The sequence below is a fragment of the Phoca vitulina genome, unplaced genomic scaffold (assembly GCF_004348235.1).
Source record: "Phoca vitulina isolate PV1807 unplaced genomic scaffold, GSC_HSeal_1.0 scaffold35, whole genome shotgun sequence".
Taxonomy (NCBI): Eukaryota; Metazoa; Chordata; class Mammalia; order Carnivora; family Phocidae; genus Phoca; species Phoca vitulina.
Window position 1 is genome coordinate 14,047,884 of NW_022589738.1, and position 23,499 is coordinate 14,071,382.

General features: G+C 37.1%; 1 protein-coding gene across 3 annotated transcripts in view; it reads left to right on the forward strand.

The window, feature by feature from the left end:
- The window catches only part of USP9X (ubiquitin specific peptidase 9 X-linked), a 165,227-nt gene that overhangs the window by 80,376 nt on the left and 61,352 nt on the right, over window positions 1-23,499 (forward strand). For 2 of the 3 annotated variants that reach the window (XM_032426561.1, XM_032426560.1), the window contains exons 10-15: window positions 1,619-1,771; window positions 2,884-2,988; window positions 4,246-4,452; window positions 5,732-5,868; window positions 7,364-7,512; window positions 21,600-21,687. In XM_032426561.1, the coding sequence (XP_032282452.1) occupies window positions 1,619-1,771; window positions 2,884-2,988; window positions 4,246-4,452; window positions 5,732-5,868; window positions 7,364-7,512; window positions 21,600-21,687 (839 nt within the window). The remainder of the gene's footprint in view (window positions 1-1,618; window positions 1,772-2,883; window positions 2,989-4,245; window positions 4,453-5,731; window positions 5,869-7,363; window positions 7,513-21,599; window positions 21,688-23,499) is intronic. The other variant, XM_032426563.1, reaches the window with a different exon arrangement.

The window sequence follows — 23,499 nt, forward strand, 5'->3', positions numbered from 1 at the left end:
TAGATTGGATAGTATCTGGTATCTGATGAATGAAGTGGCCTATTGTTCATTTGACTGATGCCACTTACAGATTTTAAAATAGGAAATACAATTACTGGAATAAGATGTACGTGAATTAATGTTTTATTATTTTAAGAACTTAAGCACTTCTATTCATACTATCCTAATGTTGAATGTTTAGGAAACTTTATTTACCGTAATACTTTTTTTTTTTTTTTAAGATTTCATTTATTTTAGTGCACAAGTTGGGGGTCGGGCAGAAGGAGAGAGAGAGAGAGAGAGTATCTCCAGCAGACTCCCCAATGAGTGCAGAGCCTGGCGTGGGGATCAATCCCATGATCCATGAGATCATGACCTGAGCCGAGACTTAACCAACTGAGCCACCCAGGCACCCCTTACCATAGATACTTCTTTATTTTGTAGTTTTAAAATATATAAGTATGCCACTTGAAAAGTATTGGTCGAATAACTTTAGTGCATAGTGTCTGACGGTACTGAGCAGGCATTGGTAAAAGAACTGTCCTTGCCCTCATGCCAGCCTCAGTTTAATAGGGGAGACAGTGATTAGGATGTGATAAAAGGTATGTGGAAGATGCGTAGACATTGGCTCTGTGTTAGGGGTCAAGTGTTAAACATCTGATTTTGTATATGTGATTTGTTTTTCTACTTTGTGGGAATTCTGAACACAGTGCTTGTCAGAGTATGGTCTGAGGTCTGCTTCTGGTCCATGAACTGTTGCCAGTGCTAGAGGAGTACAGAAAATGGCATCAAGTGTTCAGAAACTTTTGTAGCAATTTGACATTGCCACATAATTCCTGTATTTTATAAACGTACCTGCAACAGGTTAGAAATAAAAATGGACCTTTACCACCTGAGAAGTGTACTTCTCCAGCACATTTGGGGGCTTAATACTTTTTTAATCTCATTAAGTTGAATACTGTAAAATTACACAGTATGGGCTATTACCTTTTCATATCATGAGTTAGAGTTTTCTTCTGTTGGTATAGATATTAAATAAATGCCAGTCAGCAACATAGCATAGTGTTACAGAAACACAGACTTGGGAAGCATGCAGCCTTAATTCCAATTCCACTTCTAACATTTCTGAACCTGTTTATTCTTCCATAATAGGATAATATATCCCTCATTAGGATTGTTTGGAAGAGTAAAGTGCTATTGGATAAGCAGTAATAGCGTAATTGGTTAATAAATAAAAGCAAAAGATTAAGAGGGCATGTTTTCATCAAAATCACAACCAATGTAAAGAAACCAAAAATGTTAAAATGGGTCTTGTACCCACTCTACCTAAACCATGGTGCTTGCTGTACTTAAATAATACTTTTCTGTGTAAATGCTGGAGTAGAATCTTTTTAATAATTATACTATTTCTGAGTCATGGAAACATTTCTGTATGTGCAAAATTAAGTTCCCTGAAATTATTTTGGTTTTTCCATAGTGCGAATTAAAATAGCACAGTAAGCCTATTACCTTATTGTATTTATTTTGTATTTTTTAATTCATACTAATGTTTAAAGTGTGAATGATATTTCATATGTATTTTTTAAAAAAGCTTGTGTTTTAGTTACTTCTTTAAATCAAGTTTTTGAATTACGTTTAGGAATGGATACAGCAGAACAATATCTTATCCATAGTATTGCGAGATAGTCTGCATCAACCACAGTACGTAGAAAAGCTAGAGAAGATTCTTCGTTTTGTCATCAAAGAAAAAGCTCTGACTTTACAAGATCTTGATAATATCTGGGCAGCACAGGTAAGAAATTTCATATGGTAACTATTTGGTTTCTAAAAGAAAGATACTAATAAAAACTAAAGGAATATAGTAGTTGTGAAACAGGATGAACACTTGCATTGTTTGACTTCTAGTATGTTTAAATGCTCGTGATTTACAGAAATCTTGTCAAGAATCTATTTTAAATAGCCAATAATACATATTTTTAAAGATACATAAAAAAAAAATACGTATTTATTTTAGAGGAGGGGGAGAGACAGAGGGAGAGGGAGAGAGAGTCTTAAGCAGACTCCGCGCTGAGTGCGGAGCACGACACAAGGCTCAACCTCGAGACCTGGGCAGAAACCACGAGTCGGACACCTAACTGACTGCATCACCTAGGCGCCCCGAAATAATTAAATATATTCATAATTTGCTGTATGTTTGGTACAGGTTAGCAATTTGTAGGTGGTGTTTTTTTTTTTTTTTTTAATTTTCCCTACAAATTTTTGACTCAAGTATTTTATTTACACAATGTTACATTAGTTTCTTCATAAACTTAATTAGAAAAAACTTTAATGTCAGTAGAGTTAAATCACTAGATTATTTATGAAGCCTTGTAATAATCCAAAGGATTTATAGCTTTTCTGAAAGATAAGTAACTTTTTTGGTCTCATAGCTAGAAACTAGGTGATTCCTTTGATTACCTCAATGACAAGTTTCTGCTGGGATCACTTGGGAAGTATTGTTGAGTTTTAAGATTACAAAGCTTCATGTTTTGAGCCTGTAGAAACCAAGAAAACATTCAGTTTTCCCTTTGAGTGCTTAAGGTTCCAGTTTTGGAACAGTACCATTGGTGTGCCTTATTGTTCTCCTACTTGCAATGTTAAAATTAGCACGTTAAATTCAGTAAATTGTAATAAAGGCTCACATGAATTCCCAAGTAACCATTAACCAGTATATCAAGGAATTAATTTGTCAGGCTTTAGAGGCCAGTTCTAAAGCATTTTTAAAATGTTAAGAATTTTCTTACGTTCTACACTTAGATGAAGTTGGTGGGAATAGTTTAATTAATAGCTGCCAGCAGTTGTGTATACACAACTTATCTGCTGTTCAAATTCTAATATGCTATGTTACTTTTGGTTTTTCAATAGGCAGGGAAGCATGAAGCCATTGTGAAGAATGTACATGATCTACTGGCAAAGTTAGCGTGGGATTTTTCTCCTGAACAACTTGATCATCTTTTTGATTGCTTTAAGGTAATAGCATAGTAAAGTAGTGCCACTTCATTTTAATAAAATTACCTTATTAGATCTGTGAGTTGCTGTAAGCCAATAAATACTTCAGTAGAAATTACTGAACAATTTCTGGTGTGAAGGAATTGGTCATTTTTTTTTTTCCAATGAGAGCTTAATGTTCATTTTTATAATAATAGCCCTGATAAATACGGAATCTTTTAAACTCAGGTTGTGAGTTTGGATTTCTTTCCCCTAGCAGTTTGAATTTTTATTATAGGTTCAGATGCACTGTAGGACTTCAGGGAAGGATGATTGGTTGCAATAAAAAATAAAATCAATAACAAGGGATTACCAATAGCTTGGTATTCTGGGGTGATGTGCACAGGCAAGTGGAAATGTAATTTATAAGGTAGCCCAAGAGCCCCTGTAGCGATACCTGCATTGGTATCATCATGCACTTTTTAAGGCCATATTGTGTAGTGGTCTCTCTACAGTTGTTAGTATTGGGTTTGTGAAAACCATATGATTGGTGAATTTGTGGACTAAGAACATACGACCTTAAGGCAATAGCAGTGTTCACGAGGAGTGTTCCATTAACAACTGGCATTAGATGATAAAGGTATCTTGTTTAAAATAACAGTTATACTGACTGCTGGTGGGAACATAAGTTGCTACAACCATCTTGGAAGTAGATTGATATCTCTTGAAAAGTGTAGTATTCTCATGACTCATCAGTTTGACTTCTCAGTATATCCTCTAGAGAAACTCATGCATGTGTACGCCAGGATTCACGTTTAACATTTGTAGCAGAATTATTTGTAATAGCAAGCAAGAAAATTGCTATGTAGAATGGATAAATGGAATGTGGTTTTCAACGGGCCAGTTCTGTACCCCTCACCCCCACTGTCAGAGATAGCAGGATGTGGACATAATTTGGTTGTCACAGGTGGGAGGAAGAGTTGCTACTAGCTTCTACGGGGTAGGGGCCAGGGATGCTGCTAAGCAGTGCACGGGAAAATCCCCACAACAAAGATTTCTCCAGCCTAAAATGTCAGTACCAAGGTTGAAAAACCCCAATGTTAGGTATTTCTATAAACAGAGATTTTTTTTTTTGTCCTCATGTTTATAATTCTGCCCTATCTTATCTCTCGGATATCACTAGAATAATTCTGTGCTCAGCATGTTTTTGCCATGAATATAGTTAATCCCATGACACTTAATTTAATCACTGATGGGTAAATGTGTTGTTTTCATGTCATTTTTAATTTTTTTTTCTAGGCCAGTTGGACAAATGCAAGTAAAAAGCAGCGTGAAAAGCTACTTGAGCTGATACGTCGCCTCGCAGAAGATGATAAAGATGGTGTAATGGCACACAAAGTGTTGAACCTACTGTGGAATCTGGCCCACAGTGATGATGTTCCTGTAGACATCATGGACCTGGCTCTCAGTGCCCACATAAAAATACTAGATTATAGTTGCTCACAGGTAAGGTGTGCCCCTTTGTTCACTTTTTCTGACACTTGCCTTCATTCTCAGGATGGCAATTTATACAGAATAGTTCCACATCTTTGATGTTATTTTTGAAATGATCTTCAAGAATTGACTCACTTTCTTCATGTAAGTCTGCCTTCCTCATGTTAGGTATCTATGTCAAAATTTTGTGTATCATCTGAAAAGCATTTTAGTCTCCTTGGGAGAAAGACAGTATTAAAAAAAACAAAACAAAACAGGTTATATAGTGGTAGTATTGTCAGATGCATGGTGCTGAAGTATCAGTTTCAAATAGATCATAAGATATTAAAGGGACTTTAGAGGTAAGAGAATTTGAGTTTTCTTTGCTCACAGGGAAATTAAGAAAAATTAATAGAATTTTCTAAATAGTAAAACATTTTGAGCCTTTCCTTTGAGCAAATCATACAACAGCTTCCCTGGATTCTAACTTGTAGCATGTTAACTATTAACTTATGGTTAAAATGAAAATTGCTGATTAACTAATTTTCCACTTGTTGAAACTATTTGCTACCCTGATGAACTGAAATTTAGGTGAGAGCTAATAAGATCAAGTAGGTGTATGTGATTCAGGTGCCATTCAGGTTTTTTTTTTTTTACTATACTTGCTTGTAACAGGTCATTAAACACTTAGTATACCAAATACTAATAAGAAGCTTCAATTTAAATTATTTCATTAAACAGAGACACACACACACAAAGTAATCCAAACTTAAACTTCTTAGGTGCAGAAACCTATATTTCTGATTACTGTTGATTTAGGGGAAGGAGTAAATAAGGTATGAAAAGTGAAACATCGTATTTGAAATAATTTTGAGTTTATAATACTTTTATAACTGCTTTCCTTTTATCTTTTTGTGTATATGTCCATATGTCCTTATATTGATTTTTGGTGGAACTTTTTTTTAACTTAGTTGCCATACCATTATTTTCTTGGGAAAATAGAAATTTTCGGTGTCCCTCACTATGCTAAAACAATCCCGTTTGGAATAACAATTGGGGTTATATGTTATTGCTGAATTTTACTATATGATAGAATTCTTTGAAACATTGCATAGTACTGTTTTACTTTTTGTAGTTTTGGTAGTAAATGTGAAATAAAAATGTATTTACTGCTTTTAAACACTGTTAAACTCTTACCTGCAATTACTACATGCTTGTGATGATGATCTTATAAGAAAAGCCCTATTTTATCATTGGAGGTGGAGTTTTCCTGTGTATGACCCATCTAAAACATTGAAATTGTTTGTTTAAGGACCGTGACACACAGAAGATCCAGTGGATAGATCGTTTTATAGAAGAACTTCGTACAAATGACAAATGGGTAATTCCTGCACTGAAACAAATTAGAGAAATTTGTAGTTTGTTTGGTGAAGCCCCTCAAAATTTGAGGTAAGGCTTTTAACAGAAAATTTCAATATTTTTATATTTTATTGAAAAGAAATAGCATTGTCACTTGGTAAAAACAAATTTTTCAAAGGAAAGAGTGGGGAGTTGATAGGCTAAGAGAAGGGTTAATTTGGAACAAAAGATTCCTGTATCATATCTATATCCTTGATTTTATTGATGAGAAGGTATGCCACAATTAAGTGATAAATATCAGAATCAGCAATATTCTGTATTACTCATGAAAGATGATAAGATACAGTTTAAAATATTTTTTGATTGATTTTAGCTAAATTTCTGTTAAGTGGTCGTATGTATGTATATATGTATGTATTTATAAATAGTGGTCTTCAAATACAATCCTCTTACATGCCGAATTCTTGTTACTAGAATAATTTGTCCTGGTATTTTCTGTTTATAAGAGTTGGAACAGATAATGTGAAAAGTTAAAAATAATGTGCAGAGAGCTAGGTATAGTACCAAGAATACTTAATAATGGCGTCAGGATTCCTGGGTATGACCCTTAAGTCTAAACAGTCATATCATCTTGTAAAAGATTTACTAATTGAAAGAAACGTGTTTTTCTTATGTGTAAAATTATATGATTGCCAAAGATCCTTTGCAGCAGATTATTTAAGATTATGCCTAAGACAGAAAAGGCCATATATATTTTGGTTTCAGTGGTTGAACTTTGTCTCAGTTTTATCCAAAGGCTTGAAAAAATATGAAATTAGAAAAGCTGTAGGGATAAACAGTGAAGGAAATCCAGACATATATCTTATTAACAGTAACATTTATTTGAGGGACATATTTTTATTTTTGGGCCACTGTACATAATGCCTTTTTGCCTTTCTCAAATGAATTAATTTGTCTGTTGTAGAAAGAGCAGTTTCCATACTCTTTCAGGGTACAGTGGCTTCATCTCCACTAGAATAGTAATGGCTCTGAGAGTTTATTGGTTTCAGTGAAGGTATCAGAACAGGTTGGAAAGGGACTAGATGTCTTTCTGGTGATACCTGTGGGCAAATATAGCTACAAACCAAGTGTCCACAATGTACCTTGAATGGCGAATAAGTAAAATTTTACAGAAAGCATTTTCTTTGATCAAATTCTTCACTATTATAGCATAATCTTTGTGGTACTAGTCTTTCAAGGATTATGTTCCTGTTCTCTAATTCTGGAAATAATGTGTAAACTTAAACAAGTGCTTTAGTACTACTGTAGTATAGGAGTAGAAATTAGTCGTTGAAGTAGATGCCCATGTTGTGAGATTAGAGAGCATTATAGTTTCCATGTAAATAAGAAAAATGGAATAAATGTCTGATTTTTGAAACATTTTAAAAAAATTATTTGATATTGTAATTAAAGAAAGTAAATGGCCAAAAGTATAAGTCTGTCATGAGGAAAACCATTTTAAATTTTTTTAGTAGGAGCTAAGAATTTAGATTGTATAAGCTCTTTTGCTTACAACAGAGTTTAATTGCCTAATTATATTGTTAAGTTCTTCTCGTTTCAGTCAAACTCAGCGAAGTCCCCATGTATTTTATCGCCATGACTTAATCAATCAACTTCAGCACAATCATGCCCTAGTTACTTTGGTAGCAGAAAACCTTGCAACTTATATGGAAAGCATGAGGCTATATGCTAGAGGTATGTATTGTGAACTCACCCAAAATACAGGAAATAACAGCAATTTCCCAGCATTTTTTCCATCAGTTACCTCACAAATGGACAACAAAAGTATTTTAAAAGATGGACGATAATGGGTCTTATTAACTGTGTTCCTTTATGAGCTTATGTTCCATTTTTACTCTGAATTTTTACCCACCGTAAATTTCAAGCCAGCATTTCACAGCTCTTTCTTAGTGCTTGCCTTCTCCAATCTCCTTGTGAAATTGATATCTTTTTCTTCTCCAGGAGTTCTGCCTGCCTGTACTATATAATTGGTTGTTACCTTCTTTGGAATGTACTTGACTCATTCTCAACCTTTGTTTCATTACTACTATCACCTTTATTTTTTCATGAAAATTTGTGTTGTCTAAGTCTATTCTTGTATATGTTATAGTTCCTTTATAATCCTAAGTCCTTATTTCATAAATCTTTCAGACTTTGTGAATTAGAAAATTCACAAGAACAACGATGTGAAACTACAAAAATCCACGTTTATGCTGGTTTTCAAAGTGCGAATTTGTTTAAATGTGTTAGGGTAGAGTTTCCTGAGGTTTCAACAGCCAGTTTTTAAGTTCTTGCCATTATGTGGAGCTCTGTTTCAGTACTCCTTTTTGCCCTCTGGCAGTTGTGTTTATCTGTGTTAGAGTAAGGATGGATTTTTAGTACATATTCCACTGTCTTGTAGGCCCAACCTTGTTCCTATAGTCACAGAAAAAAAACTTTGTACTACCACTGCTAGAAGTAGAATTGAGCATAATGGTTACTGAACATACTACTGATTTAACATTTTATAGTAGATAAGAGTCTGCAGAAGCCAATAGTTATTTTATATTTCTAATACTCATTATCTGAAGAGTAGATTAGACTCTTGGCATTCTTGAATAAAATCCCAAGATTCTTATAAATCATAGGATTTGCTTTAACACAGGATGTATATGTATATTCCCATCTAAAATTCAGATAAACATAATGGAAAAATTAAGCAGCTCTTCAGATATGCCTACTAATTGTATTGACTCCTTTGTTCTTCAATTTACCCCCCTCTGGGCCAGCTGAGACCTAGGCAGTAGATTGTAGAGCTAGATAAGCAATCTAAGCATCAGGTGACTGATAGGCACCAGGCAATGATCTTGTACCGTTTCAGGCCTGAGTTCCTTCTAAGTAGCATGATAAGATGATCAGAGCAATATTGGCACGTGACCATGTAATTTATGTTCTGTGCCAAACACAACCAAAATCTGAGAGAAGTACAGGAGGTTTCCATGTAATACACCCAATCAATCACTCAAGCATCTGGGCTCAGTTTAACATACTGCAGATTTGTTGTCATGGTCTCATCTCTTCTTGCTGGTACAAAGTCCTCACAAGTGCCATTGCAGGCCTTCCCCCGAAATGGAGCCATATAAATCCTATGTGCTACAATGCTAATTTTTACTTACTTCCTTTGTATGTGATGTTTCGATTCTTTTCATTGCCAAAAGTTGAGTATTGTGCTGTTGGGGCAGTCAGGAGATGATGGTGCATGTGCAGTTCAGCCTCACTAGGGTTTCCGGCTTTGTTTTAGTCAAATTCTGCATGAATCATTGCCTCATCTCAATTGTATTGTCATAAGAAGGTTTTCAGTCTTCAGTTTTCCCTCCTTAAATTATCTGTAGCTCCGTAAAATTAGAGGTATGACTCTTGGATACAAGTCAGATTATCTAGATTTGAAAATGACTAAAAACATATTAGGTGTGTGACCTTGGGCAAGTTATGTATGCTAGAACAATGCCCGGCATATAGTATTAAGCTCTTGGATTTTTGTTACTGATGTTCCCCTAAATTCATTGACACACCTTCTGTTTCTCCTAACTTTGATAACTTTTCCTCTATTACAATACTCTACTGAATAATACCAAACGGTCAGTCTACAGATCCTTAAATATGGGGGAAGGGGGTGGTATACTTTTTAAAACTAGTAAAATTCTCCTGTTATAATAAACTCTGCAGTAGTAAGTCACTTCTGTGGTAATATCAACCACCAATTTCTGAATTTGGAATTCTAAAGTAAATTACAGTCTTTGTCTCTGTATAATAGAAGTATTCCATAGATCTCATTAGGTATGAGACCTATTATTCACAGGATGACATCAAGCTTCCACAATTTTCTGGTACTCTTAATTTCTGATAACTATTATATCAGTATTACATATTTGTCCTGCCCATATTTCATCTCCACCAACATCTTTAGTTTTGGAATAAAACGTTTTTACAGTAGTATGGTCAGCTGACTCTACCTCCTGTTTTAATATTATGTAGATAAAGTGATGAATTTATTAAAATTATCTCCAATATTTACTCATGTGTTCTCACTAGTGGTGCCTTCAGATACTGGTGGTTACAAGTCATTCTTTAAAAGTTTTTTATTTTTTTTATTTTTTTAATTTTTTTTAAAGATTTTATTTATTTATTTGAGACAGAGAGAGAGAGCACATGAGATGGGGGAGGGTCAGAGGGAGAAGCAGGCTCCCTGCCGAGCAGGGAGCCCGATGCGGGACTCGATCCAGGGACTCCAGGATCATGACCTGAGCCGAAGGCAGTCGCTTAACCAACTGAGCCACCCAGGCGCCCACTTTAAAAGTTTTTTAGTGCAGACAACAATGTAGAAGACCACTTTTAATTTTCACTCACGTTTCGCCTTATTGGTAGGGTAGTCATTGTATTAACTTGAACCCTTATTGATAGTTTTATTTACCATTTTTCCTGGTTTCTGCATTGAGTTGTAGGACTCATCTTCATTATATATCATTTTTTTGCATTCTATTTTCTAAGGACTACCACTTCCAGTGACCTCTTCCCAATCATTTACATCCAATACTGGAAATTTTGGGGAACATTTTTCCACATAAAAGATTTCTTCGTGAGCATCATTCACCAACAGTGCTCTCTGTGTTAGGGTCAAATCCTGGTCTAGACTTTCTCAGCTCTGGCTCATTCCTACCCATCAGTCATGAAATACAGTGAAATCTGTGTGGGCTCTTTGTGATTCAAAAAAATTGAGTATTCATTTTATAAATAGCTTATTATAGTTCTCTAGAGTAATGGTTATATTCAGGGCCTGGTGTAAGGAAAGTACATAAGATGGTCCTTCAACATCTTATTTTAGAAAGTTAGAAAGGGCTTGAGGAATTTTGTTAAGGGGCGCCTGGATGGCTCAGTTGGGTGAGCATCTGACTTTTGATTTTGGCTCAGATCATGATCTCGGGGTCATGAGTTCAAGCCCCGGAGTCAGGCTCTGCACTCCGCAGGGAGTCGGCTTGCGATTCTCTATCCTCTCCACCAACCCTCCCCTCCCCCCACCATGTGTGCACATTCTCTCTCTCAAATCTTAAAAAAAAAAAAAAAAATCTCGTTGACATGTCAAAAACAAATAAGAGTTGGCTCTTACTGGCCAAAATTAGGTCAAAATAAATAATAAGAATAACTAAACCCATTAAATAAAATACAGACCCCTGCGTCCATGCTGAAAGAAAGGGAAGTGTACCAACTAATACATGTAGAACATGTGATGATGATAATAAAAATCCATAGGATGAGGGGTTTAATTTTTTGAATGGTGGGAGTAAGATGCTCAGTGGACCTTATTTTTTTTTTTAAGATTATTTATTTTAGAGAGAGGGTACAAGGGGGAAGTGGGAGAGAGGGAGAGAGAGCAAGAATCTCAAGCAGGCTGAGCGTGCAGCCCAACGCGTGGCTCGATCTCACAACGCTAAGATCATGACTTGAGCCGAAATCAAGAGTTGGACGCCTGACCAAGTGAGCCACCCAGGCACCCCTCAGTGGACCTTCTCCTTAACAAAACAACCATTTCACTGAAGTTTTAAATAATCATCGAAAGTACCTGGGAATTATTCTAAGGGGATACAGAAAATAGGGAAACAATTATTCAAGAAAATCTCTTGAGAAGAATAGCAAGAATCTGTAGCATTAGAGCCACAACTTTTACTCCCTCTCCCCACAGCTGCCAGTCTAGGGCTGTGGTTCCACCGTAAGAAGGGCAGGCTGTTGGCATTTATTATCTTGCCCAGTTACATTTTACAGAAGTTCTATTCTAAGGCAGTCATGGTAGGACAGAGACTCCCTTATCCTGCACAGTCTACTCATAGGGCTGAAGCTTTACTTTAGGCATGGCAGTCTGAGGATACTGAAGTTCAGATTACTCCCATTGCAGCTTACTATGTCGTAAGTTGGATATTCTGTGCCTAGAGGGACAAACTGAGAAAATCAGGGGCTCTTACCATTTCCCACATACCAGCACCACTCTTAGAGCCAGAGATATCACTCTGGGAGAAGCTGCTTGCTATGTTGTCACCAGCTCCTGTGCAGTGGCACAGAAGTTCTGCCCAGAGGGAGAGACAGGCTGTGAGGACGAAGAGCTGAGCAGTTAGGCTTGAAGGGGTTGACTTTATTTGGACCAGAGCATACCATTCCTAAGAGCATTATTAAAAGCAGTGGAAATTTTGGTGAAGAGCAATTAAGAGGGAGCTTGTAGTTCCGTGTACTCATATTAACCAACGAAACTGCAGAGCAACCAAAAGTTTAACAGAGAGATCTAGATAAAGACAGCCAAGATGAGCCCTCCTGGGAACACAGGCAACCCTAGGGGGGTCACAAATGTTCTGCACATCCATTAGATTGCACCCACTCAGAAGCAATCAGAGCAAGACATGGACAAGTTGAAAACATTCTTCAGTTCACACACCAATCCATCAGCAAAGGTTGTAAGCTTCACTGGCTCAAGGACTTAAATTCAAATTCTGACCAAACATTGGGTGAATTACAGGTTACCATGACCCAGAGGCAACTCCTAGGGAGCCAGGCTTAAAAGTAAAATTTTATCCCTTTTAAAAGTAAAAGGAGGGGCGCCTCAGTGGCTCAGTCGTTAAGCGTCTGCTTTCAGCTCAACGTCATGATCCCAGGGTCCTGGGGTCCAGCCCCGCATCGGGCTCCCTGCTGAGTGGGGAGTCTGCTTCTCCCTCTCCCACTCCCCCTGCTTGTGCTCCCTCTCTCGCTGTGTCTCTCTCTATAAATAAAATCTTAAAAAAAAAAAAAGTAAGAGGAATAAAATAGAATAAAATATAACAGTCAGAAAGACTGTTTCATGCCTAAGACTACCCTCAGGAGTGATGAGGAAGAAAACATCTCAGGTACTACTCGTCCTTGACTGAATGTGGGACAACTACTTGAACTGTGATGGTAGTCTCCAAGCCACAATTACATCCAGTGGTAAAGGGTAATCTAACTAGCCAAGGGGACTTAATTACAGCTTTCGACCAGTAAGGGGCTAATGCTGAACCAGGAGCAACATACAGGTAGCAAGGCTGAAAGGTAGAAACGAGGAAAAACACTGTGGCTGAGATAGACTTGACTGAGTTAGTTCAGCCTAATCACTAAACAACCAACAGACAACACCAACCCAGGGAGCGAGTGGGTGGTGTCAGTATTCAGGTTGCTACAGTACATTTAAATACCCAGATTTCAACTAAAAAAAAATTTAAAGGTGTCACTCATACATACACAGACCACAGAAACTGCCTCTGAAAGGGCCCAGATGGTAGGCTTTCTAGACGACAACTTGAAAGCAGTTATTACAAATATGCTCAAGGTGCTGTTGGAAATTGTGTCTGAAGAATTTTGAAGAATTAAAGGGAAGTATTGTGACAGTTTTAGTTGAGAATAGCAATAACAAGATACAAAGAATCAAATGGAAATTCTGGAGTTGAAAAGTACAGTACCTAAAATGAGAAATTTGCTACAGGGGCTGAACTGGTGGAAGTAGATTCAAAACTGTAGATTTGAGCTGGTGGAAGGATCAATCAATAAAATTATGCAATCTGAAGAACAGTGAAGAAGGGATAAAGAAAAATGAAGAGAATGTTAGGGAAATATAGGACATCATTAAGAGCACCAACCTACATGTAATGGGAGTACTGGAAGGATAGTGGGAGGGGGGGTTGAGAAGGGAGCAGAAAAAGACATAATCACTGAAGACTTCTAGATTTCATTGAGAGACCTTAACCCATACAAGAAGCTTAAAGAATTCCAAGTAAGTTAAAGTTAGACCTAGATGCAGGCACATCATAGTTGTAAGAAATTTTGAAGGATGTAAAAGAAAAAAAATGAGACTTCACAAGGATACATCAATAAAATTAACATTGTGTCTTAGAACTTCAGAGACCAGAAGGCATTAAGATCCTGTACATGAAGTGCTAGGGGCAGTGAAGGACCTAACAGCTAAGAGTCTTACATGCAGCAAAACTATCGTTAAAAAATGAAGGCAAAGTAAAGACCTTCCTAGGTAAATTCTGAGAATTTATTGCTAGCAGATTTGCCCTGCAAGAAACACTAAAGGAAGTAATTATTAGGCTGACAGTAAGTGACACCAGACAGTAAGTCAAAGCCAGAGGAGGGGGCGGGGGTGGGCATAAAAGAAATACAGGCTTATTGCTCTTTGAATATTTTACAAATTGAAGGTTTGTGAGAAGTCTGCATCGAGCAGTTCTACCAGTGCTAGTTTTCCAATAACATTGCTCACTTCATGTCTCTGTCACATTTTGGTAATTCTGTCAGTATTTCAGACTCTTTCATTGTACTTGTTAAGGTGATCTATGATTGATGATTATGACTTGATGAACGCTTAGATGATTAGCATTTTTAAAAGATTTATTTGAGAGAGAGAGAGATCACCAGCTGGGGGGAAGGGTAGAAGGAAAAGCAGGCTTCCTGCTGAGCAGGGAACCTGATGGAAGGACTCGATCCCAGGACCTTGGGATCATGACCTGAGCTAAAGGCAGACGCTTAACTGACTGAGCCACCCAGCACCTTGATTAGCATTCTTTAGCAATAAAGTATTTTTAAATTAAGGTATTTACTTTGTTTTTTAAGACAATGCTATTTCCTGCTTAGTAGAATATGATACAGAGTCAACCTAACTTTATATGCACTGGAAAGCCAAAGACTTCATTTGACTTACTTTATTTCAATACTTGCTTTGTTTTGGGGTCCTGAAACCAAACTTGCAATATCTCCAAAGTATGCCTGTAGAAGTTTTGAACACTATAAACCCACAATCCATACCTAACAGATTTCTATGGAATACTCCATCCAGCAACAGCAGAATGTACATTCTTAAGTGTAAATAGAATATTCTGCAGGACAGACCATATTCTAGGCCAACAGCAGACGTCGTTAACCTAAAGTATTGAAATCCTATGAGGTAGGAGTTTGATCCACAATTGAATTAAATTTTAAATCAAAAGGGAAATTTGGGGATTTCACAAGTATGTTCAAGTATATGCTCCTGACTAACCAACGGGTCAAAGAAGAAATGACAACTGTGAAATGAGAATATACTCAGATGAATGAAAACAAAATGCCAAAACTTGGGGAGAGTTGCTAAGTCAGTGCTCAGAGAGAAATTTGTAACTCCAAATGTTTATTGTAAAGAAGAAAGTTAGCGGGCGCCTGGGTGGCTCAGTTGGTTAAGCGACTGCCTTCGGCTCAGGTCATGATCCTGGAGTCCCTGGATCGAGTCCCGCATCGGGCTCCCTGCTCGGCAGGGAGCCTGCTTCTCCCTCTGACCCTCCCCCCCTCATGCTCTCTCTCTCTCATTCTCTCTGTCTCAAATAAATAAATAAAATCTTTTAAAAAAAAAAAAAAAGAAGAAGAAAGTTAGCAAATCAGTAACCTTTAGAAACTAGAAAAGAGCAAACTAAACCCAGAGTAGGAAGGAAGGAAATAGTGAATATTGGAGGGGGGGATATCAAGTAAGATAAAGGAGAAAAAGAAATAGGAAAAATCAGTGAAACTGAAGTTGGTTTTTGAAAAGATCAGCAAAATTGACAAACCTTTAGGATAAGAAAATAAGACTCAGTTACGAAAATCAAAAGGGAGAGGGTATCACTACTGATCTTATGAAAAAATAGGAGAATACCAAATTAATGAAATTGAAGCAGTTAAAAAGTTGTATAGACATATCAAGTAAAAAGATTGAATTAGTAACCAAGAAACTTACCACCACAAAGAAATTCCAGGACCAGATGGTTTCATTAGTGAATTTGCTGAACATTCAAGAAGAGTTATCACCAATCCATCACAAATTCTTTCAAAAAAATTAAGGACCACTCTTTCTATGAAGCTGTTACTACCCTGATGGCAAAATAATACAAAGACATCAGAAGAAAACTGCAGACCAATATCTCTTAGAAGTATAGATTCAAAATCCTCAAAAATAAATAAACCAAATTCAGCAACATATAAAAAGGATTATGGGGGTGCCTGGCTGGCTCAGTCAAAATAGCATGCAACTCTTGATCTTGGGGTTGTGAGTTCAACCCCCACACTGGGTGTGGAGATTACTTAAAAACAAAATCTCAGAGAAAAGGATTATGTATCGTTGCTAATTGGAATGTATCTCTGGAACACAAAGTTAATTTGACACCCAAAAGTCCATTGTGATACACCATATTAATACAATAAACAAAACTATGTGATCTTTTCAGTAGGTGAAGGAAAGGCATTTGACAAAATCTAACACCTTTCATTTTAAAATCATTCAACAAACTAGGAATAGAATGTAATTTTATCAGCCTGATAAAGGGCATCTCACATATCTCACAGCTAACCTCATACTTAATGATGAAAGACTGGCTGCTTTCTCCTTAGGAACAGGAATAAGACAAGGATGTCCATCCTAGTCACTTCTACTCAACCTTCTGTTGGAGGTGCTAGCCTGAGCAACTAGGCAAGAAAAATAAACATTCTCATTGGAAAAGAAGCAAAACTATCTGTTACCACAGAAAATAACATCTGTATATAGAAATCCTAAAGAAATCCCTAAAATCTTTTGAAACTAATAAATGAGTTAAACTAGATTGCAGGAATTAAGATTACTATACAATGTCAGTTGTATTTCTGTATGCTCAGCAATGATCAACCTGAAAAATTAAGAAATAATTTTATTTACAATAGCTTTATAAAGAATGAAATGCTTAGGAATGAATTGAGCAAAAGAAGTACAAAATGTGTACTTCCTTTTGTTTTTTTTAAAGATTTTATTTTTTTAAGGGGGGCTCAAATGCATAACCCTGAGATCAAGAGTCTCAAGCTCCACTGATGAAGCCAGTCACACACCCCCAAAACTTGCACATTTTAAACTACAGAACAATATTGTTGAAAGAAGTTAAAGATTAAATAAAGGGAGAGATAGCCCATATCCACTGTATGGAACATTTAATATTGTTAAGGTCACAGTACTCTGCAAGTTGTTATACAGATTCAACACAGTCCCTATAAAAATCCAGACTTTTTTCTTTTTACAGAAATTGACAAGCTGATCCTAAAAATCATGGAAATGCAAGGGACCTTTGCACCCTAATAGACAAAACAGTTTTGGTTGTAAAAACCAAAATTGGCTGACCTGTACTACTTCCTGATTTCAAAACTTAATGCAAAATAACCGTAAGACAGTGTGGTACTGACATAAGAATAGATGTATGCATCAGTGGAATATAATTATAGTCCAGAAATAAATTGTTAAAGTTATGCTTGATTTCTTATAAGGGTGCCAAGAATATTCACTGGAAACAAGTAGTCTTGGGGCGCCTGGGTGGCTCAGTTGTTAAGTGCCTGACTTTGGCTCAGGTCATGATCCCAGGGTCCTGGGATCGAGCCCCACATCGGGCTCCCTGCTGGGCGGGAAGCCTGCTTCTCCCTTTCCCACTCCCCCTGCTTGTGTTCCCTCTCTCACTGTGTCTCTCTCAAATAAAATCTTTAAAAAAGAAAAAAAAATTTAAAAAAAAAAGGAAACAAGTAGTCTTTTTGATAAATGTTGCTGGTATGCACATCTAAAAGAATTAAGTTTGATCCCCTGCCTCACACCATCCACAAAACTTAAAACCTACCATAGACCTAAAAGTATAAAACTCTTAGGAAAAAATAGGCATAAATTTTTGTGGCTTTGGGTTAGGGGAAAGCAACATTGTAAGAGGGGGAAAGGTAATAATATATTGGAGTATATCGAAGTTAAAAACTTAACTACTTGCAAATGATACAATCAAGAAAGTAAAATGACAAAGAAGGGGACAAAATAACTGTAAATCATATCTGATAAAGGATTTAAATCCGGAATATATAAGATCTCTTACATAAACTCAACAATTAAAAGCCCAGTTAGGAAATGGGCAGAGGATTTGTATAGACAGTTCTCCCAAGACACACAAATGGCTAAGGCAAACGAAAAGATGCTCAGTATCATTAGTTATTAAGGAAATGCGAATCAAAACTACATTGAGATTCTATTTCACACCTAAGGACGACAAAGATAAAAATGACAAAGATGTTTACATAGCCCTGACTATACTAAAAGCCATTGAATTGTACATTTTAAATGTGTGAATTTTATGGTATTTGAATCCCGTCTCAAGATATTTTTTCAAATGAACTTTTTTTATAATGAGTTATGAAATAGGCTCTAAACAACTTGCATTCTATAATGACAACCAGTTTATATTAGCCTTAGCCATAGACACTTTAATTTAATTTACTCTCATCTCCGTTCTCTTGCTCTTGTCAGTGGGATGCAGCAGGAGTAAAAAATGGATCCTCTTTGCTAACTAATCATAGTATTTAGAGCTGAATATTTACAAGGAAAACCACCAACCATCCTGTTTATGTTCTGATACCCCAGAATCTTCTCTGTAGCGAAGTGTAAAGTCTCTCCCTTCCTATTTAGCATTGATGGATCTTCTTACTAATTGATTTTTTTTTTTTTTTTTAAGATTTTATTTATTTGTTTGACAGAGGGAGGGCGAGAGAGAGCACAAGCAGGGGGAACGGCGGGCAAAGGTAGAAGTAGGCTTCCCACTGAGCAGGGAGCCCAATACAGAGCTTGATCCCAGGACCCCGGGATCATGACCTGAGCTGAAGGTAGACACCCAACCAACTGAGTCACCCAGGCGCCCCACTTCTTGACTATTCTTGATTATTGTTTGATATTGAATATCTTCAAGGTTCTTGCCTGTGTTCACGTTCCCAGTTTTACTCTCTTTTTTTAAAATAGGCTCCACACCCACCGTGGAGCTCAACCTTAAGACCCCAAGATCAGGAGTCACATGCTCTACCATCTGAGCCCCCCAGGCATCCAGGATCCTAGTTCTTGATAAAGTGCTGGCACCTAAATAAAAAAGGAATGGGGATACTAAACCTAGGGGATCAAAGTTTGGTAAGAAGCAAGATACTTATATAGTCTGCAGGTCTCTCCCCACTAATTACTTACTGATTATGAAAATAATATTAACTTCACAGTGCAATAACCTACTGTAAACCACCTTAGCCAAGTGATCAGAGTTAACTTCAGTACTGTATCAGTGTTAATTTGGTAATTGTAATGTGGTTATATAAGCAAGTGTCCTCGTTATTTGGAAATACTCATTTAAGTATTTAAGTGTAAAGAGCTATGTCTTCAACTGACTTAAATAGTTAAGAAAAACTACACTTACGTATATGTGGCAACTAATGAAACAAATGGGGCAAGATGTCAACAACTGGTGAATATCAGTGAAGGTGATAAGGGAATTCTTGCATTATTTTTGAAATTTGTCTTAAGTTTGAAATTACTAAAATTTAAAATTTCCCCTAAAAAAGAACATGGCAAGTAAACAAAGCTGTGCATAAACTCCTTGTTTAAATTTTTAAAAAGGCAGCTGAAGTCCATTGATTATTCAGATACCTAAGGACTGGTTCTTTGAGAAAGAAAATTTTGGGGTACCTGGGTGGCTCAGTCAGTTAAGTGTCCAACTCTTGGTATCAGCTCAGGTCATGAACTCGGCATCAAGAGATCTAGCCCCGTGCTGGGCTCCATGCTGGGCGTGGAGCCTACTTTCTATTCCCTCTCCCTCTGCCCCTCCCCCTTCTCACTCACTGTCTCTTAAAAAAAAGTTCTACATAGTTGATTAGTATTTTATATTCTATCCAGTTTCTTGAGCAAACCTCTTGAGAAGTAGTTTTTTAAGTCCTGAGCCCTGACGAAATTGATTTTCATGGAAGTAGAGAATGTGTGTTTAGGACTTTTGGTAGATGGTAATACATGTGAAAGTAGAAAGCAGTCCTAATACATTGGGCTTCACAAAAATACCAAAAACAGATATTTTTATACATTATATGTTCCATCTTTACAACATGTCAAGATTTTCTTCAGAGAAGAAACTTCACTATTTTTGAAGACTTTGGTTACTATTTCTGAAAGGTCTCACACAATTAGTATTCTATGGCAGTAGCACACATGTACCATAAAGTCCATGATCTGGTATGCAAAGATCAGTAATTAATGCTAAAGGGAAATCGCATAATTCCTCTGTAACTTGGTACAACTTTCTGGAAGAAAGGTCAGTGATTTCCTCATGGTTGATGGTACTTGTAAGAGCATTTGCTTCATGTCTCTTTAGCTCCAAGCCGCAGATCAACTTGACCATTTCCAAGTCATGCAGCTTTTTCCAGTAAAGTCAAAACAGAAAACCACTGTCCATATTTTTAGGACAGTAGGTGCTTTTTAAGGTGTTTTGCTGTGGTCTTTCATAGCAAATACTGAGATTTTTGCCACCCATTGTATACTGTAATGAAAGTAAAACCAAAGGGTTTACTAACTTTTTCTTTTTTTTAAGATTTATTTATTTGAGAGAGAGTGAGCACAAGTGGGAGGGGCATAGGGAGAGGGAGAGAGAATCTCAAGCAGACTCCGCACAAGGGGGCTGGATTCCACAACCCTGAGATCATGACCCGAGCCAAAACCAAGAGTCAGATGCTCAACCGACTGGGCCACCTTTTTCTTTTTTTTAAAGTTTTTATTTTTAGAGAGAGTATGTGTGTGTGCGTGTGAGCGAGTGGGTGGAGGGGCAGAGGGAGAGAGAGAATCTGGAGCAGATTCTGAGCTGAGCGTGGAGCCCAAGGTGGGGTACAGTCTCAGGACTCTGAGATCAGGACCTGAGCTGAAATCAAGAGTCAGTCACTTAAGCGACTAAGCCACCCAGGCGCTCCTCATCTTCTTTCTTTTAAGAAGGAATTTACAGATTAAGCTAGGCTTAGTGACCAACACCTAGCATGGTCATGATGAAAGGGCCAGTTTTCTTGAATTTTTATCTGAGACTGTTCTAGACTGTCATAACATGCTGATGGTGAAAACTGTGATAACTTAATTATACAGAATAGCATCTTGTGTTACTCTTTCTGGTAAAAATTGGTAATACACGGGCACCTGAGTGGCTCAATCGGTGAAGTGTCTGTCTGCCTTCGGCTCATGTCATGATCCCAGAGTGCTGGGATTGAGCTGCACCTCAGGCTCCCTGCTCAGTGGGGAGCCTGCTTCTCCCTCTCCCTCTGTCTCCCAGCTCTTGCTCTCACTCTGTCTCAAATAAATGAATAAAATCTTGAAAAATAAAATAAAATTGGTAATACAATTTATTTTTATAACTTTTTTTATTCTCCATGAAGACTTTTCAGTATAACAGGAAGGAAATCCAAGAAAAAAATTTGTCCTGGTAGTTAGTTCATGTTCACAGACCACTCAGGTCAGTTTTAGGCTGTAATCAGAAATTGCTTCGTTGTGTATAAAGATGGTGCAAAGGTGCTGTGATGAAGAATTTTTTTTTTTTTTTGTCAGAGTGAGCACAAGTGGGGGGAGGGGCAGGCAGAGGGAGAAGCAGGCTCCCCACTGAGCAGGGAGCCCAATGCGGGACTCTATCCCAGGACCCTGGGATCATGACCTGAGCCGAAGAGAGACTCCAAACCGACTGAGCCACCCAGGTGCCCCTGAAGAATTGTTTATGACAGCATATTTAACAGATTGTTTTCTTTTAGTTATGTAAAAGTATGTTTCTGTAGGGAAAATAAGAGATTGGTAGAAACCATGAATTTAATAGTAAACTTCAGGTTGCCTTTTAATAAAAAGAATTAATGACTTTTTAAGTTACTTAAAGTCAGCAGTGTTGTGGATATCCATGTGTGTATAATGCATAATTTTTCTTAATTTGCAGATCATGAAGACTATGACCCCCAAACTGTGAGGCTGGGAAGTAGATATAGTCATGTTCAAGAAGTCCAAGAACGGCTTAACTTCCTTAGGTTTGTTTTAAACCATCAATGTTGTTCTCTTTAAGACAGATAAAGAATGTTTAGTTAATGTGCTATAGAGTTAGGTCTTTGTTAGGTGACCTTTTCACCTGCCACTTTTTACTTTCCCACATGGAAATCACTACCTAAAAGTCAAAGGACATTTCCCTAAGTGTTTATGATTGAATACTTTTAAATTATTGGCTGAGTTTTAACTTTTCTTCTTTGAAGTATTTGAAGAGAGCACATTTTAAGATTTTGTATAGACTTCTGTCCTTTGTATGTTTTCGCTAAAAATTATTTTTAAAGAATAAATTTCCATATTTTGATCTAACCAGCTGGAGAACTATACTCACCTTAATGGTATCCTAGACAATAAGGAAATGGAGACAAAGGGCTGCTGGCTCAACATCTCAAAAGAGTGGTTTGCATCCACTGCTGCCTTGTTTATCCTAGCAGTGGCTGACAAAGGTGGTCTGAATGTGTGTATAACATTATGATGGGGATGAGGCAAAGAGGTTTATCCCCTTGAGCCATAGCTAAATGTAGTCCAAGGCTCAATTTGAATTTCCTCAGTGGTAATTAGCCTTTAATGATTATACACCTAACAGATTTGAAATTGTTAAGAATTTTCGATGAGCGGTTTCTTGTGAATTCAGAAACCACATACTGCAGAAGTGCTATTCAGTTCCTAAGTGTGCTAAGACAAATGCTCAGATTTTCAGTGCTTTGGGAAATCTGTTGCATTTATTATTTTGATATATTGGGGGATTTTCTCCTGAGCTAAGTTAATTATGGACTTGTTTATTGAACTGTGTGTTTATTTACTGGGACACATTTACATATAAATAGTTACATGATTTTAACTTGAGGAAAAACTCTAGCCACCAGATTTTAAGAAATTTGGCATTTGTTGAAAATGAAATGTTTTTTTCTGTGTGTGTTTTGATTTTCAACCACCTGAATAGAAGGACCTGCCTGTCTTGATCGAAAATCACTGCCATAGTGAGTGACTGTTATTGATTGGTGTATGTTGTATCCCTTAGGTTTCCTAGAACGGAAAAATGGTTATGAGTCCTACTATCTTCAAGTTTGGAATCACAGAACCTATTTTACTCCATGCTTTATTATGTGTCTACATGACCTATAGCAACACGCTCAAGAGAAAAGAACCTAACTTTACTTTTTTACTTGGCGTGTGTTAAATGCTTTATTTAATCCTCATAGCCATGCAGAAGGCAGGTATTCTCCCCATTTGATTAAAAAGCAAATGGAGATCAGCATGGCTTAAACTAGCTTCTTCGAAATCTCGCAGCCAATATGGACGCCAGTTGCACCGCTCAGCTAGATCTATCTGACTTTAAGGTCTATGCTCTTTATATTAGACAGTGATTTTTGCAAATCTGTCTTGGAGCCTTAAGGTTTCTAAGGAGCTTTCTCCAAGATTTCTGAACAAGCATTAGAGATTTGATTTCCCATTTCTCCTTTCTTTACTCCTCCTCCCAACATCGGGGCAGCCCCACTTGTATTTTATACATTGGACTTCCAAATGGAACTTTTGCTTGAAGAAAGTTTTTTGCTGTTGTATTTAAAAACAAAAACAAACTTTGAAAAACAAATGTATGTTACCACAGAGGACATTTCATATTGTATCTGTAATTTAGAGGTAGCAGGGTTAGGTAGGACTAGGTGCTAGAAACCCTCCTGAAGCTCTGCAATTCTATTAAAATAACAAAAACCTTGGGATTGAGATCCCAAAATGCTTGAAGTAATGAGGGAACGCATTGACATGAAATATACCTGCACCTTACTCCATAACTGGGC